This window comes from Polyodon spathula, chromosome 6, assembly GCF_017654505.1.
Source record: "Polyodon spathula isolate WHYD16114869_AA chromosome 6, ASM1765450v1, whole genome shotgun sequence".
Taxonomy (NCBI): domain Eukaryota; kingdom Metazoa; phylum Chordata; class Actinopteri; order Acipenseriformes; family Polyodontidae; genus Polyodon; species Polyodon spathula.
Genome location: NC_054539.1, coordinates 40718190 through 40734344, shown reverse-complemented (window position 1 = coordinate 40734344; position 16155 = coordinate 40718190). Strand labels below are relative to the sequence as shown.

At 39.1% G+C, this 16155-nt stretch overlaps 1 protein-coding gene across 3 annotated transcripts in view; it reads left to right on the top strand.

Annotated features, from left to right (window-relative positions):
- arfgef3 (ARFGEF family member 3) overlaps positions 1–14531 on the top strand; it is a 105112-nt gene extending 90581 nt beyond the window's left edge. For 2 of the 3 annotated variants that reach the window (XM_041252847.1, XM_041252846.1), the window contains exons 31-36: positions 716–818; positions 3491–3622; positions 7479–7609; positions 9913–9921; positions 10993–12220; positions 12936–14531. In XM_041252847.1, coding sequence (XP_041108781.1) covers positions 716–818; positions 3491–3622; positions 7479–7609; positions 9913–9921; positions 10993–12220; positions 12936–13127 — 1795 coding nt within the window. In that variant the 3' untranslated portion in view covers positions 13128–14531. The remainder of the gene's footprint in view (positions 1–715; positions 819–3490; positions 3623–7478; positions 7610–9912; positions 9922–10992; positions 12221–12935) is intronic. The other variant, XM_041252848.1, reaches the window with a different exon arrangement.
- Positions 14532–16155: the final 1624 nt, after the last annotated feature.

Here is a 16155-nt window from a genome sequence, read left to right as displayed (position 1 = left end):
CCCTTCAATGAGGATCTTTTTGTAAGAATCTGAGACAACATGGTGAATACTCCTGCTTACAAGCAAGAAAGAATCCAGATATCTTGAAGCAGGCGTAACCAGCTCATTCATTTGACCTGTCTTTTGCGGGCCATAAAAAACATGACTCTTTATTGTTACCATTGTTTCCACTTATTTTTTAAGGGGAGGAACATTAAAAAGATGGAATATAATAACAAGACAACATGTACTGCTTTGAAATTTCTTACCAAAGGATTGACAGGAAGTGATCTTTTTTTAAAATGTATTGTTATGGAAGACAGGAAAACGATAACTCTGTACACCCTTTTAATGAAGAAAACTTGAATCGACAACACTGTCAAGCAACCCTTAAGATTTCAGTGGGTTTGCATCAAAAACAAGATCGACCAAATAAACCACAGCAGCAAAATTGGTTTGCTAGGATTGCATTGGGCAGCAATTGGGTAACGATTTTTATAGTCCTGAAGATCATTTTTAAAAATGGCCAGAAATTCATAATAAATCCAAGTGGACCACCACAGAAATAGCACCTAATGCATTGGAATGCATATGAATTTGCAGCCATTATTTTAAAGTGTAACTTTCAACTGTCAGTGTAGTTATGACAGCTAAACTGAAGTGTTGCCAACACTAGGGAAACTGTTTTAATGGGTCTCCCCTTGCAGTACGGGTTATCACTTTGCTCTTGTTGCAGGTATGTACTTGTTACAGCTGGACCTGTATTTACAGAAGAGATGTGGAGACTTTCCTGTTGTGCACTGCAAGATGCTTTCTCTGCCACTCTAGAACCAGTCAAGGTAAAGCAAAAGTAGTCTCTTTAAATTCTTAGTTTTACTGTTGTTGTTTTTTTTGTTGTTATTTAAAGAATGCGTAGCTTCAGATATTATTATTTTAGGGTTTTTTTACATTTACTGTTTATTTTTATATATATGGAGTTGATGGGGTCTGGTGAGTTTTTATTTCCTTACTTGAATGGTTTAAAATTGTCTGTGCTGTGTAAACTGCTAAACATAGGCAGGATTTGGCTGTAAAATGTGGGGTTACAACTACTGAAAAACATGTGAACTGCTTTTTTGGTGATTGCTTAATTTTTCATTTGTATTTTTCCAATTTGAGAGACATTTCATATGAAACATTTCCTGTGCACCCACTTCTACCAAATACTGTATTGATTGGTCAGCATCTTTTTTCACTTTGCATCCCCATAACCTCCTTTCGTAAGTAATGTTTTTTGCTGTATTCTACCCTTTCAATTCCAATGTTCAGTTTAATTTAGGAGATTACTTGTTTGTTTCTTTGTTTTAATAGAAATGATGGGGAATAAGAACAACCTGTATAATGTAAAATGTATTTAATTATTTTAAAAATATAGCGCCCAAATCATGTACCGGCGAGATATTATCACTCCTCCAAACTTTACTTGTTGCTCCTGCTGTAATTCACAGATATCCAGATGGCAGTTTTCCCGTGGTGTTTTGATCAGCGCTCAGAAATAATTAATTTTGTAATTTGTGGTAATACCACTCTTTTTAACATGATAGTGGGACTGATACCTTATTATATACTCCAAATAAATTGCCCTATGTAACACCTCTAGTACAGCTGGCTGTAGGCACATCATGTTAATAATATAGCTTGTCTATAAAAAGCCTTTGCTTTCACTAAATATGGGTCAACAAGGGCGTACATTTTAATAGTCATGTTCTAATAGAAGTTTGGTAACTGAAAGATACTTATGTTTTATATATGTTTTGAGTAGTATTTATTTTACTTTCAATCAACAGTTATTTGATTTTCAATGACTAATCTTTTTTTGTTGAGATTAAATCTTTTTTTTTTCCTTGCGTATTGTGGGTCAGGGAAATGTATGTCTTGAGAGATCAGCTTTTAAACAATCTCTGATTTAGTGATTACAGTATCACACAATTAACACTTTTGTAGTCATTCTGTCTGCAGTGTATATTAAAATAGGGAGTAGGTGAAAGCCGGACCAAGACAAAACTGCCAGGATGGGGCACTAACAAACCCATATAATGCTAATTATTTTTAATATATGGACTAGAGTAATCATGTGGTACAGTTTCAAGACATTTTGCATTGTTTTGGAGCCCTGACAGGGCAGTTTTGTCTGGTCCGGCTTTCGGACACTCCCTTTATAATTAGGGCTTCTGATTTTCAGTTTGCTTATTGTTCCAGTACTAAATGAATCTCTCACTGCAGCATAAACATAATCAATTATGTGGACCAAACATTTAAATTGGATCGGATCGTGGTTATAAAACTTTTGCAAGATTCCTGTTATATATTGTATTTTGGAGTATGACTCTTAATTATAATAATCATAATAGGAAATAACATGTACTATTAAAAAAAAAAAAAAAAAAAAAAAGCTGTAAAGTTACAAAAAATGCAGCACTGTAACCGCTACAAACTTGCAGATAAAACCTTAAACCCTTAGCCTCACCTTCAATAGATATTGCATGCGATCACCTGGTACAGATTACAATTCGGGTCTGTACTCCTTGAATAATTCTGATACTGCCTGCCATGTGAGAGGAAACCTTTTAACAAACGTGTAATCTGGAAAGCTGTATACATTTGCTTGTGGTCTGATATGGTGGAGGTGGGATTTCCAAGCCTAATTCTTGCCCTCTGATGCCTTCTGTGTAACCAGATAATGGCAGACATCTTCCTACTACTCCTGTGTATAAGAGTCGGGTTGATGCACCTTTTTTTTTTTTTTAAAAAAACCTCTCCTGGTTTTAATATTGTTCCATTGAGAGGTGCTAAAAAGTGTTATACACTTTTGTACAATTAACATAGGAACATCCCAAATGTGTTTACAAAGTGCTATTAAAACATGTTATTAACACAAATTCAAGCAGACAGACTGACCTTTGTGGGTTAGATTGTATGCTGAAAAAGTATATAGCACTGATATGAAGCTAGAAATGGTACGAATGCCAACAAAAACAGTTCGCAAATTGTGCCCAAAAATTCAGATTCTTCAAGTACATAGAGATAAGAATCCAGTAAATTTTACCTAATATAAATTAGGTCCTACATTTTCCTATATAAAAACCACACACATTGTTATTTGATTTTATTTAAATGTTTTTTTGAAAGCTACCAGTGAACAAAATTTTCTAAATAGATCCTTCCAGATATTTAAGTACAGCACCGCCACCATGTCCTCGCAGTGTATTTTAAGAGGTCACATAAAGTGTAGAGAAATTTAAAACACGGGAGTTGTTGGAAAAGCAGACCTCAAACTCCCAGAAGCCTCAAGCTTTGGCTCCGCTTCTCGGACTCGCGTGTTTTCAGCCTCTCTCTGTTTCTTCGTTTGATATATGGAAGTTGAATGCAGGGTCATGGCGAAGTGCTAGAAGGAATATCTAGAAGGAATGATTGGTAAAAATCTAAAACGTGTTTACCATAATTGGAAAGGTTTTCTTTTTTCCATATGCAGAACCTGTTGGCCTGCTTCCGCAGCGGCTCAGATAGCTTCTCTGGAGATGCGTGTGAGGTGAAGGTAGCGGCTCCTTCCCACTCAGCAACTGCAGAGGCAGAGTACTGGAGAATCCGAGCCATGGCACAGCAGGTACACACACACTTACCGGATTTAAACACGCTTCACTGCCTTGATACCATCTATTTTCCCAGGCAAAGGTACAATTAATAACTATTCATATATCGCTTATACAGTAATTTTAAATGTGCTTGTAGAGCTATAAGGGGAAGCTCTAACAATGCCAACACTTTGCTTAGATGCAGCCCATGCATTTCACCTCCAACTTTCATGAGCACCTAATTCACATGAATTGGAAGAGAAAACAAAGTCCTACTGTTAAACTTATGGGTTGTGCATAATACAGTTCCAGGTAAAAGAAAACACGTTGCAGCATAGACCTTTTGTGAGACAAACCATACCTAGAGGATTGAATGCAATTAAGATGGATTATTCAATTATTAGTAATTTCATAGATCTATGTTAGCAACATCAATAAAATCACCACATTAATAATTAATTGTAGCGATTTGGATCACATATCACTACAAATAAAATGATGTCTTCATAATTCATACTACCAGCATGGGTATCTAGCATGGGATACATTTTTGTTATTCCACTTTGTAACGGTCACTCTGCATAACTGAAAGGCAGTTGCACTGCCCTCCCTAAGAAGATATAACTGGCCCTATTTAACATTATCAAACAAGTCGGCAAGAGTGACGGACAGCAAACGCAGGGATGTCAGAGGTGTCAATTTCACGAACAAACGGTTTATTGTTGTGAACAATAATATCAACAAATTAAAAAATGAACAAAACAAAATACAAATGGGTATGGAACAGATTCAGTTAAGTACATTTCGAAGCTTATACTATTACCTTCTCATCCTCTCCTTCAAGCTGAGTCAGAACCACTCCTAGTCCCATGTCGCTGGCATCTGTAAGGACTTGGAATATCTTGTTGATGTCCAAGTGAGCGAGGACTGATCAAGGCTTCTTGGAGGAATTTGGAACTCTTTTGACACTCTTCATTCCATTTCCATGGTACATCCTTCTTTTTCAGGTTAAGTGGTGCAGCAATATCCGCAAACCTGGAGTTGTACTTGTGGTACCACCCTGCCAAACCTGGGAAATGTTGAACCTCCTTCAAGTTGGTAGGTATGAGATATTCCTGGTTGGCTTGGAGCTTGTGGGGATCAGCCGCTACACCCTCACCTGAAACCACATGACCGAGGAAATGGAGAGTGTGTTTGAAGAAGTAGCATTTTTTAAGATGGAGAGTCAGGCCGGCCAGATGAAGTTTGTTGAAGACAGCCTCAAGGTCTTTAAGATGCTGTTCCGTGTCTGGGGAATATACAGTGATGTCGTCAATGTAGACGAAACAGATCTTCCCTCGAAGGTCTCCTAGAACTCGCTCCATCAGCCGTTGAAAAGTAGCTGCAGCATTTTTGAACCCAAATGGCATTACATTAAACTGATAAAAACCAGAGGGTCTGGTGAATGCCGTCTTCACTCTACTTCCTTCGTCCATCGCCACTTGCCAGTAACCTGAGCGTCGATCTGAATAGTGCAATACCACTCAGGGACTCCACGATGTAATGGATGAGGGGCATTGGGGTATGCGTCAAAGATGGACTTGGCATTTATCTTCCTGTAGTCCACACAGAACTGGAAACCATCATCTTTCTTCTCAGTGAGCACCACTGGAGAGGACCATGGACCGATGACCACTTCTCCTGTGGCTTCTGGAGTTGTAGCTCACCTGGTGATCATTCAGTGGAAGTGATGGTCACCTTTGCCAGTTGGCATGACTTTGGCTCAGATGTGGATGGTGGCTGGCAAGGTGAATGGTAGTAGGGGCTAAGGTTGGTAAGGACTTGTCCCACGAAGCTTTCCACTCATACGCTGGTATAAAAGGATGATAAGAGAAATAGTTCTGGTGTTTGATGCCATTGTTGACAATGTCAGTCTGGGTATGAGTTTTTTTTTCCAGGAAATCCAGGCCTAGGACAAGTGGAAATGTCAAGTGATGATCCTGCAGTACGTATGTGTCTAGAAACCAGACTTCTCCATGGAGAATGTGCCATAGCACAAGGAATTCATATCCAGGTAGTCAATGGCATCGCTGTTGGCCTCACTGCCGAATTCTACGAAGCTGTTTTTAATAGGCAGCTTTGCTTGGGAAAGACGTCCTTCATTTCTAGAGCCACGCTAATTCACCGACAATTGTTGCAGTACAGACTGCATTCCAGATGAGAGGGATGGCAAAACTAGCGGCAGACGAGGTGTGCTGGTCTTCTTGGTGAGCTTCATAACAGCACGTTGCTACGTTTAAGACAATTAATGACGGCTTTCTCTGACTCATCAAATGCTTCATCCATATTCTTCCCCATTTTGTCTGTGGTCTCTCTTATCCGCCTGTCCATATCTGCGAAGTATTCGCAGGAACTCTTCATGGTTAGTGCTGCTCTCTTGACTCTGGCGTAAGTCTTGCTCAAGTAGCTCCACGTGCTGGGTGAGTTGTTGGATCTGCTCATACATTTGCTCACTTGCACAACTGTCAGTAGGTTTTCCATCATTATCATCGCCCCCAGTAAACTCTGCCCTTTCCTGGGTAATATACAGGTCACTGAGGTGGGTGACTAACTCGGTGACAGTCTCTCTGCTAGTGACATGGGGTCTATTTCCAGTCTCTGATTATTTTAGAGGTGAATTTAATGAGACACAAAGGGTCCCTGTACGGGCCACCACTTCTGTAATGGTCACTCTGCACAACCGAAAGCCAGTTGCACTGTCCTCCCCTAAGGTGGGATAAAATGGTGTATTCATAATTCATACTATCAGCATGGGGATCTAGCATGGGATACATTTTTGTTATTCCACTTAATAACATGCTTATGGGGACTAGTTTTGAGTATGTCTTTGCTTACATTCCAATCTAGTGGTGTACTGCTGAAATTGACTGACTGAGCTCAAGGTTCTATCTAAAAAGACATTTGCCTTATTGTAATTGACTCTGCATCAGCAGTTGTGATGCTTAGTTCATCCCCTAGCCTCTAATTCGCTTCGGATAAAAGCATCTGCTAAGTGCCAATTTTAATAATAATTAATAATATAAAAAACGATTTACACATTTTATTTCCCTGTCAGGGCTTGTGGTTGAAATGAGTATAAAAAATTAATTTCTAATTACATATCTTTTTGAAAAAGTTATATTGTTTTCAAAACCTTACATAAAAAAGCATGCAGACATACTAGCAATGTTAAAAATTAATTAAAGACATACAATTATAGAAACAGTTCCTCATTAATACCACTAGGCAATTCAGTTTTTAAAATGTGTATCCACAGAGCTTCTCTTTGTAACAGAAGTTTGTTATGATCACTTCCAAGGTGGGGTATCCACAAGCTCAACACCCATAAATCTGCGAGTGCAAACACTGATGTTGTTCATTAAAGTGTCTTGCTATTCTTGTGTTCCACTATACGAATTTTAAGTTCCCTGATTGTCTTACCAACATAGCAAAGACTATAAAGGCATTTCAACAAGTATGCTACAAACTTCGATGCACATTACATTATTTTTTGTAAATAAAACATAAAAGCACGATTGCTCATGTTTGTTGAGTGCTTTGCATTTTTGTATTGTTGTGTGTTTTTTTTTTTTTGCTACTGGTTTTGAGAATAGCACCTATCCAGTGGATATGAATTACGCAAACAGCTATTCAGTTGAAAATTTCATTATATTGAATTTTATCAAGAGGTTGTTTGTCAACCATAAGGGAAGTCCTCCTTCTGCTTTTACTACAGTTAAAAGGGAAATAATACTGTAGTAATCTTGTAAAACAACAATTAAAGTCCTTATTACTGTACTGATGTGTTATTTTCTTTCTGAATGCATTATTTGGTCTAGCTTAAGAGATGTCTTTTTCTGTTTTTTGTAGGTCTTCATGCTAGATACCCAGTGTTCTCCCAAGACACCCAATAGCAAAGAGGGCTTCGAGCATGCACAGTCCTGTGTACTTATTATTGAGTTACCTGCTGATGAAAAAACAAATGGCCACACTCAAAAAAGGTAAGTTGTCATTTTAGAATGGCAACCATGACATATACTCATCAGCAGTGCTGATGCATGGCAGAATTTGCTGACTTCCTAGCTATTTTATCTGCCAAACACGATAGGATTATTTTACTTGGAGATTATAGTGTGACATTGAATCTGATCCCCCCCCCCCCCCCCCATTGAATTACCCCCCCATGAAAAAACCCCCCCCCCCCCCCACCCCCCCCCAGTTGTCCCCCCCCCCCCCCCCCCCCCCCATATACCCCCCCCCCCCCCCCCCCCCCCCCCCCACCCCCCCACTTCCTAGCTATTTTATCTGCCAAACACGATAGGATTATTTTACTTGGAGATTATAGTGTGACATTGAATCTGATCCAAAGACTATGGAATTAAGGCATTTTTATTCTCTTCATTATATTCAGCATATTACAGGACCTACTCAGAATCTTGGATTTAGTCATTTCTTGTTCATAAATAGTCAACAGGAGATCTTACTGTTTCTGATTTAATTTTTTGCGTTCTTTTTCAGGCCTTGCCTTTTACCCATTTTTGGCGCATGCTATTGAAACTTGCGTAATACATTTTTCAGCTGCAACAATCTTTTCCAAAATAGTGAGACTGTCACCCCTCACTGCTACCCACTCTCTGTCTACTGATGTTAGTTGAGATATAATCACCTTTTAACAGCACTTTTGATGGTGTGGCCCCAGATAAAACTCGGTCTCTTTTAAGCAAACCACACCATGGGTTAACAGTGACCTGTACCCAATGAAAAGGGAGTGTTGCAGATTAGAACATAGATGATGGCTACTAAATTGCACAGTCACTGTGATATGTAGAAACAACATCTCTTAAAAATGTGAAGAATTTCTTAACTATTTTCAAAATAATTGTTACTATTAGGATCACATTCCTCAGGTTGGTTCTTATTTCAATGTGATTACCTTAGTGATTACCTTTATATCTGAATACCTTAGTGGTACAGATGAAATCTTCGATCCAATTCCAGCTAGATTCCTTAAAGATGGATTGTGTTATTTGTGTAATGATGTTCTTACTGTAATAAATAGATCTCTGTCAACTGGAATAGTTCTAACTGCCAAACTCTTTTGGGTAGCCTCTACTCAAAAAATCTAACTTGGAAATTTGTCTAAAATTACTCAAAACAGTACAAACTTGCTTGCCATTCTTAGCTAAGGTTATTGAAAAGGTAGCAGTCAGACAACTCAACAGATTTCTGGATAGTAGCAATGTCCATGAAAAGTTTGTCTGGTTTTTAGTAGTACAGAAACTGCCCTTGTCAGAGAGGTAAATGACTCCTAGATCCGTTTTGGTACTTGGATACTGTGAAAAAAAAGCTGGGTTGGCCAAACTGGAATGGTTCTAAACTGGTTTAAGCCATATCTAACTAACAGACAGTACTTTGTTTCTTTAGAGGAGTCTGTATAAGGGTTATTTACTTTTATTTGTGGGGTCCCCCAGGGCTATATTCTTGGTCCCATATTGTTTTCTTTATGTGCTACCACTGAGTGAGATCATTCGTAAACAGTGTACATTGTCACTGTTTTGCTGACGACACACAACTTTATATTTCTATGAAACCTGGTGACACAGCTGTTATTTCACCCTTACTAGAGTGTCTTGCTAATATCAAACGTTGTATGTTTAAAAATGTATTTGCTGTTAGGTTCGCAGCAACAACTAAACCTTGCAAATGCCTTAAAAATACATTTGAGCAACCTGACCTCTGATTTGGGGGTTTGTATTTCATTCTGATTTGAGTTGAGGCTCATTCGAAAAACATTACAAAAGTGTCTTTTTTTTATCATCTACATGAATTCATGCTTTTGTTTTGTCTAGACTTGACTCTAGCAATGCTTTATTTGCTGGGCTTTCTGGTCATACTTTATCACGTTTGCAGCTTGTTTAGAATACAGCTGCAAGGGTTCTCACTAGAACAAAGAAAAGGACACATGTAACTCTTATGGTGGTCTCGCTGCACTGCCTTACCTTTGACATGAAGCACTTTATGGCTTGACACCAGATTGTCTAAGAGTTAAAATTTGAAATTGACACATTTTTATGAAATTCTCACCTATTCTGAACCCTTTTCTGTATCACATGTGGTTGTTGAATCAGGGAATTGGGAGGACAGGTGTCATTTAATTATATTTACGTAAAGCTGCTCTAAATGCCGTCACTGTGGGCTAACAATTTATTTATTAGTCACAGAAAGCAGTTTACTACATTCTAAAGCTCAATGTGTTATCTTCTGTTTTTGATTCCTTTTCTATTCACGCTGGACTGTTCAACAGGAAAGTTGGGTAAGGTATAAACACATGTTTTTAAGGCATGCTAATTATCTGCTTAAAGAATATGGCATTCTTGTAGACCGGTATCCCCAAAACACAAATGTGGGTTTGAAAAGTACCTGAAACCTGCATGTCAAAAGCTTTTATTAGAGAGAGAGTTTCCAGACCTTGTTCCACAAGTTGCATATATAACTGCACCATGCCTTTGTTTGTGGTAGTGATGCACTGCCAGCATTGATTTGAGTGCTGTAAGGGAAAAATGTTTTCCATATTTCCTTAAATAGTGTCACAGTAATGTGAGGTTGCAAAACAGACTAAGCTGGGCTTTGACTTCTTCAGAAAAACTGTCAAATTGGAACCCATAGAAACAAACTTGAACTGTAACCTATCATAGCTACGTGGCATTCACAAGACCTGGTCTGTAAACTCTCAATTCCTTTTCTAATTTAATACTCTTTGGAAATAGAACTACTTTTAAAGCTGTATTTAAATGTAGACCTCAGTTGCATACCCTTCCCAAGAAAACTGAAACATATACAGTACATATGTAGCCCACATTTTGTTCAAAAGGGTCATCTTTCCCAAGATGTGGTAATATGTTATGCAAATTGAATTCCTTCCTTGTATTCTGTAATATCTTAAAAATGCATCTTCTTGTGGAAGTTATAGCAGATCTAGCAAGACTTTGATAGAGAGTTGATTGTAATTTGGTATCTCTAGGCTGTTAACTATATAAACTGTTTTTGTTTTGGGGTGGTGGGACAGTGGAGTGGGGAGGCAGTCTTCAAAAACTGCTTTTATTTAGCAGTCTAATCTAACTTTGCAACTTGAAAGTGAAAAAAAAAACCCACTATGTGCCTGTCCTTATGTTCTCTTTTTAGCAAAAGAAACACCACATGATATGTGTAACCTCAAGATGGGATACTGGATATGTACTGTTGAAGCCTTAGATATTATACATTTCCTTTGAAATTAAACACAAAAAAGATCAAATAACTAATATTGTGCTGCTACATAAATCTGTGCAATTCTTAAATGCATCCTAAAATATCTATATGTATCTCTTTTTATTTCGTGCTACAGAATCCCATTTAGAACCATAGTGGTCAGCTTGCTGTCCCATCAGGTGTTGCTTCAGAACCTATATGACATTCTGTTAGAAGAGTTTGTGAAGAGCTCCTTCCAGGCAGAACCTCAAGAGAAGTCTACCCCGGTGTCAGAAACCAAGCCAGCTGGGTTCTTGAGATACATTTCCATGCAAAACCTGGCCATTATCTTTGACCTGCTGCTGGACTCCTACAGGACTGCCAGAGATTTTGACACTAGGCCCGGACTAAAGTACCTGCTCATGAAAGTATCAGGAGTCAGCGGGGCTGCCAACCTCTACCGCCAGTCTGCCATGAGCTTCAACATCTACTTCCAGGCCTTGATCTGCGCTACCTTGACCAATCAGGAGAACATCACCGCCGAACAGGTGAAGAAGATCCTCTACGAGGAAGAAGAGGGCAGTACGGACTCCTCCCAGCCGTGCTCCTCGGAGGATGAAGACATCTTTGAGGAAACAGCCCAGGTCAGCCCTCCAAGGGGAAAGGAGAAGAGACAGTGGAGAGCCAAGATCCCCTCCCTCAACATCCAGCCTGCTGGCAATGCAGACTGGGCTTGGCTTGTGAAGCGCCTCCACAAACTCTGCATGGACCTTTGTACCAACTACATCCAGATGCACCTTGATCTAGAAAGTAACATGGATGAGCCCCCAGTGCTTAAAGCAGACACTATTTTCTTTCTCCCACTGTTTCCTTCTGAGACTTCAACACCCTCAACCGGAGGTCTTTCAAGAAAGGCCACCCCATCAGAAGAAAGTATACGTAATCAAGTTGTAGAGACGCCAGCAGAGGAGACACCAACATCGGGGCTAAGCACGGGCTGCCTGCCACCACTGACCCACAAACTGGAAAAGAGAGAGCAGGGCAAGAAGAAGGAGTGGTGGGAGAGTGCTGGGAACAAGCTTTACACCATCGCCACCGACAAAACCATCTCCAAGCTTATGGTAGAGTACAAGAAAAGAAAGCAGCAGCACAACTTGACTACCTTTGTGAAGGAGTCAAAGCATGACAAGAAGGGGGACCTTGTCACACTACGGGCCCCAGACTCCCCGGTTCCACAGAGGCCACAGCAGCTTGTGGATCAAGGTCAGATGAGACATTCATTCAGCGCTGGCCCAGAGGTTTTGAGGCAGGAGAAACGACCCCGTTCAGGGTCTATGGCCAGTTCCCAAAACATTTCATTGCGAGATGCTGAAGCACAAATACAGGTAAACTTGTAAATCAGAAATGCACATTGTGCATGTGAAAATGAGCTGTTTTCATATAATATACTTCAACACAAGACCTTTATTAATATATAGTTGGCATAATGTTAGATTCTAATTTTCCAGTTTTCAATTTGTATTCTGTGCAGTGAGAAATGCTGACATGGTCTATAAAAATAATCAAATCAGCTTGTATCGTTGTGAAAAACAATTGTATGCTAGTCAAATATGTCTCATTGGGGGAGGTTATTTTATCTCTGTGGAGATGGCAGCGATAATTATTACAATATGAAGAAAACTGAAAACACAAAAAGGGTCATTCAGCTTTAAGGGCCATTACACTAGATCCATTCTGCAATTTGACATTTTTAACGTGAGTAACAAGGGATCAAATCAAAATGATTTTGATTCCAGAAGTAAACGCGTCACTGAAGTACAACAATTACAGACTTGGTATACATAGTGGAATTTAGATAAAGAGCTCCAGCCTCTAAATCATTTAGATAAAGAGCTCTAGCCTCTACATTATTTTTGTTTTGTGATTTAGACACAGAGATACACACACAGGAGTCATGTAGCTGCATCTTACCTTCAAAAAGAAAAGCCTAATGAATAATACTTAATCCAACAAGTATGCATTGATAGATGGATTTTTACATGTTTTCTAAAACATTTGCTAATTCAAAAATTGACCTGTATGTATATTTGTTTTTTTTAGGCATGGACCAATATGGTATTAACAATCCTCAATCAATTCCAGCTCCTTCCGGACCCAGCGTTTATAGCTCTTCTGCCTGCTGTGTTTCCATGCATCAGTCAGCTGACGTGTCATGTGACCGACGTACGGGTTCGCCAAGCTGTGAGGGAGTGGCTGGGGAGGTTGGGCAGAGTCTATGACATCATTCTGTAAGACACATTCCGTTTCTAAGAAGAAAAAAGAGAGAAAGAGAAAATAAGAGAGAAATATATGTATTTTATTTTAAACCATATTTTTTTCTTTCAGTGTTTTATGCCTAAATAAGGGGGTAGGCTTATTTATTTATTTATTTTTTGGTGTAGCGTTGTGACAGTATTGGGGTGGAGAAATGGGTATAAGTGCTGAATAATAGTTCTAATGTACTGTGCTAAGATTGTAGAATGCATTTTAGCAGTAGTCGTGATAATTTTCCTGCATTTACAGGTGGAAACTTGGCATTTACCCCTTTATCAAAATGCAAAAATGAGGAAATTACAAATGTTTCCTAAAATGGAAAAATATATATATTGGCAAGTGCATGTGTATGTAGACCTTTAAACACTTCTTCCCCAGAATCCAATGCTGAAAAATCTACTCCCAGCCCTCTTTTTGCAACAACCATGAATCTGCTCTGAACTGATGAGAATCATTACAGGAGTTAACTACAGTTTCATGAGCGTCTGTAGTACAGGCACTCCAGGGAAGGTTATCCCAAAACTCTTGTAAAGGCACCTAAACCCTAATCTTGATCTCTTTTTGCTTCCTGGGGCCGGTTTTTCAAAATTTGTAATCCTGGATAAAAATAATTGTAATTGAGATTATTTATTTTTATCTGGAACTTCTTGATCCAGTTTTTCAGAAAATGTCACTGCTGGATTACATTTATCCAGGTTACAAATAATTACGATTATGAAATCTGTGGGGGTTTTTTTTTTTTTTTTTTTTTTTTTTAAAAGTAATCTTGATCCCAAAATATATGTTTTCAAAGTCCAGATCACCTTTATCCAGATGACAAGTTTTAAAAAGCCAGCCCCTGGGTATCATTTTATTTTTTTTTACAGTTTTACAGCTAAATGTGCCCTAACGGTCCTGTTTTGACCTTTACACTCTAGTAGATGTAAAAGTATGTGTCCTCAATTAGTAGATTCACGGTACATCTTAACGGTTTTATGCTGCAGACATCTAGGCACTTAACTCTAGACCTCAGACTGCTCTAAATCTTTACAATAGTTATAATATTAAAATATCCATAAGGGTTCTTAGTTATTACTCCATTGTACCTGTGGTCTACCTCCTGGAGTTTACCGTCCAGACAACCAGATTTTGTTTGATCCCACTTGTCTGGCACCTCTTCATTTTCAAATGCAGGACAAGGGGGTTTCCCCTATTTTATTCTGTAATGATATATTGCCTTGTTTTTACTCCTTCAAGCTGATGTGGCTCCAGTAGACTTGTTAGATGCAGTAGGTCTGGATTTCAAATGGCAAATATGAGCCACCAGCATGTTCTTGCATTAAAAAAACAGTAATGGATGTCCTCCATCTAAGTGTTTACTGTCAACTAGTAAATTATACTCGGCTGCTTGCCCCCCCCCCCCCCCCCCCCCCCCCCCCCCCCCCCCCCCCCCACGCTCCCCCCCACCCCCCCCCCCCACCCCCCCCCCCCCCCCCCCCCCCCCCCCCCCCCCCCCCCCCCCCCCCCCCCCCCCCCCCCCCCCCCCAAAAAAAAAAAATTAACCGGCTCTTGAAGAATTCTTAATTCATATACTCCCCAGCATGTCTAGATTAAATTCCATTCAGAGTACTGCAGAGGTTCTTCTATCCTGTGCTTAGTGCCGTTTGGGAGTTAAAAACAACATGCTGTAAAACTGCAGCTCTAGGCTAGAATGCCTCCTTTACTGACTGCTGCAAAATGTTGAAGAGCCACCTGTGTGAAATGTGATTTCCCCATCTTGCTTGTCTAATCATGAATAATCTATGAATTAGAATCCGTATTGAATGCATTAACAATGCATTTTTTCTGTGCATTTTAGATGGATTGAATGTCTGAATTGCTGTGAATGTCAAATTTCCACCCAACAGATTTCCATAAGCGAGCGGCACCCTGAACAGAAATGACATCAAACTTCTTTGTTCATTATTCATTTTCATATTGACCATTAGTTGTCAGTTATCTTGTTCTCAAAACTAAGTGCACAAAAGCCAATGGTATCCTTAGAATTATTTTGTATCAAAGATGAAATGCAGTGAACATTCAGGGAATGAAAATTCGTCCTGGTATAACATTTGGAGTTTACATGTTTACTGTAACGCTCAAAACATTTATACAGTTCCAAAGATCAGTTTAGTAGTACAAGATGTGGATTTTAATAACAAATAATTCAGTGATGTCTGCAACCTCAAAAAACAAGTTTCTTTAGAAGTCATTTTATTTGCTTCCTTAATTTCCATACTGAGTGGCTATAGGTTTGTTTGTTTCGGGCGATTATCCCCCAGTGCTATCTACTCTGTATGTATACTAACTACTTGTAGAGTAGGTGGGCCTGAAAGGTCATATTGTTGAATGATTTGAATGGGATGAGGAAGGCTATTCAGTCCCAGCACTTAGGATTCACTAGCCCATGATAAACTCAATATAGGAGAAACATGACCCAGAACCACTCAGTAAAATTAAGGAAAATGTAAAAAACTAATTTCATTATATTCAGAATTTCACTTATATTCAACTCTACTTACTCTGCTAAATGAAGAAAGTATATACAACTTGTGGAACAGTAATGCTTTAAAACACCCTGAATGATTTGCATAACAAGCAAGAACAATTGCCTCGTTGTAAGTTTTTTTTCTTTTTTTTTTTTCCTGTAATTTTAGTGGCAATTCAAGTTCAGGCAACCTAGTGTTAAAGGTTATTTGTTTATTCCAAGGCATTCAACAGCATCTGGCAGCCCAAGTTCAGTGAAATTTATCTTGTTAGCAGTACCTATTCACACTACAGCAGGATCCACTGGACTGAGCAGCCAACTGGTAGCCAGCCCCCCCCCCCCCCCCCACCCATGTAATATTAGTAAAGATAACCACCAAGATAGGGATTAAATTATGAAACCTCTTAAGGATGGATCAAGTGAAACAAGCACTGGAAGGTGTATCATAAACATAACATGGCAATGTGCACTAAAAACGTGATGCTGATCAATATACTGTCC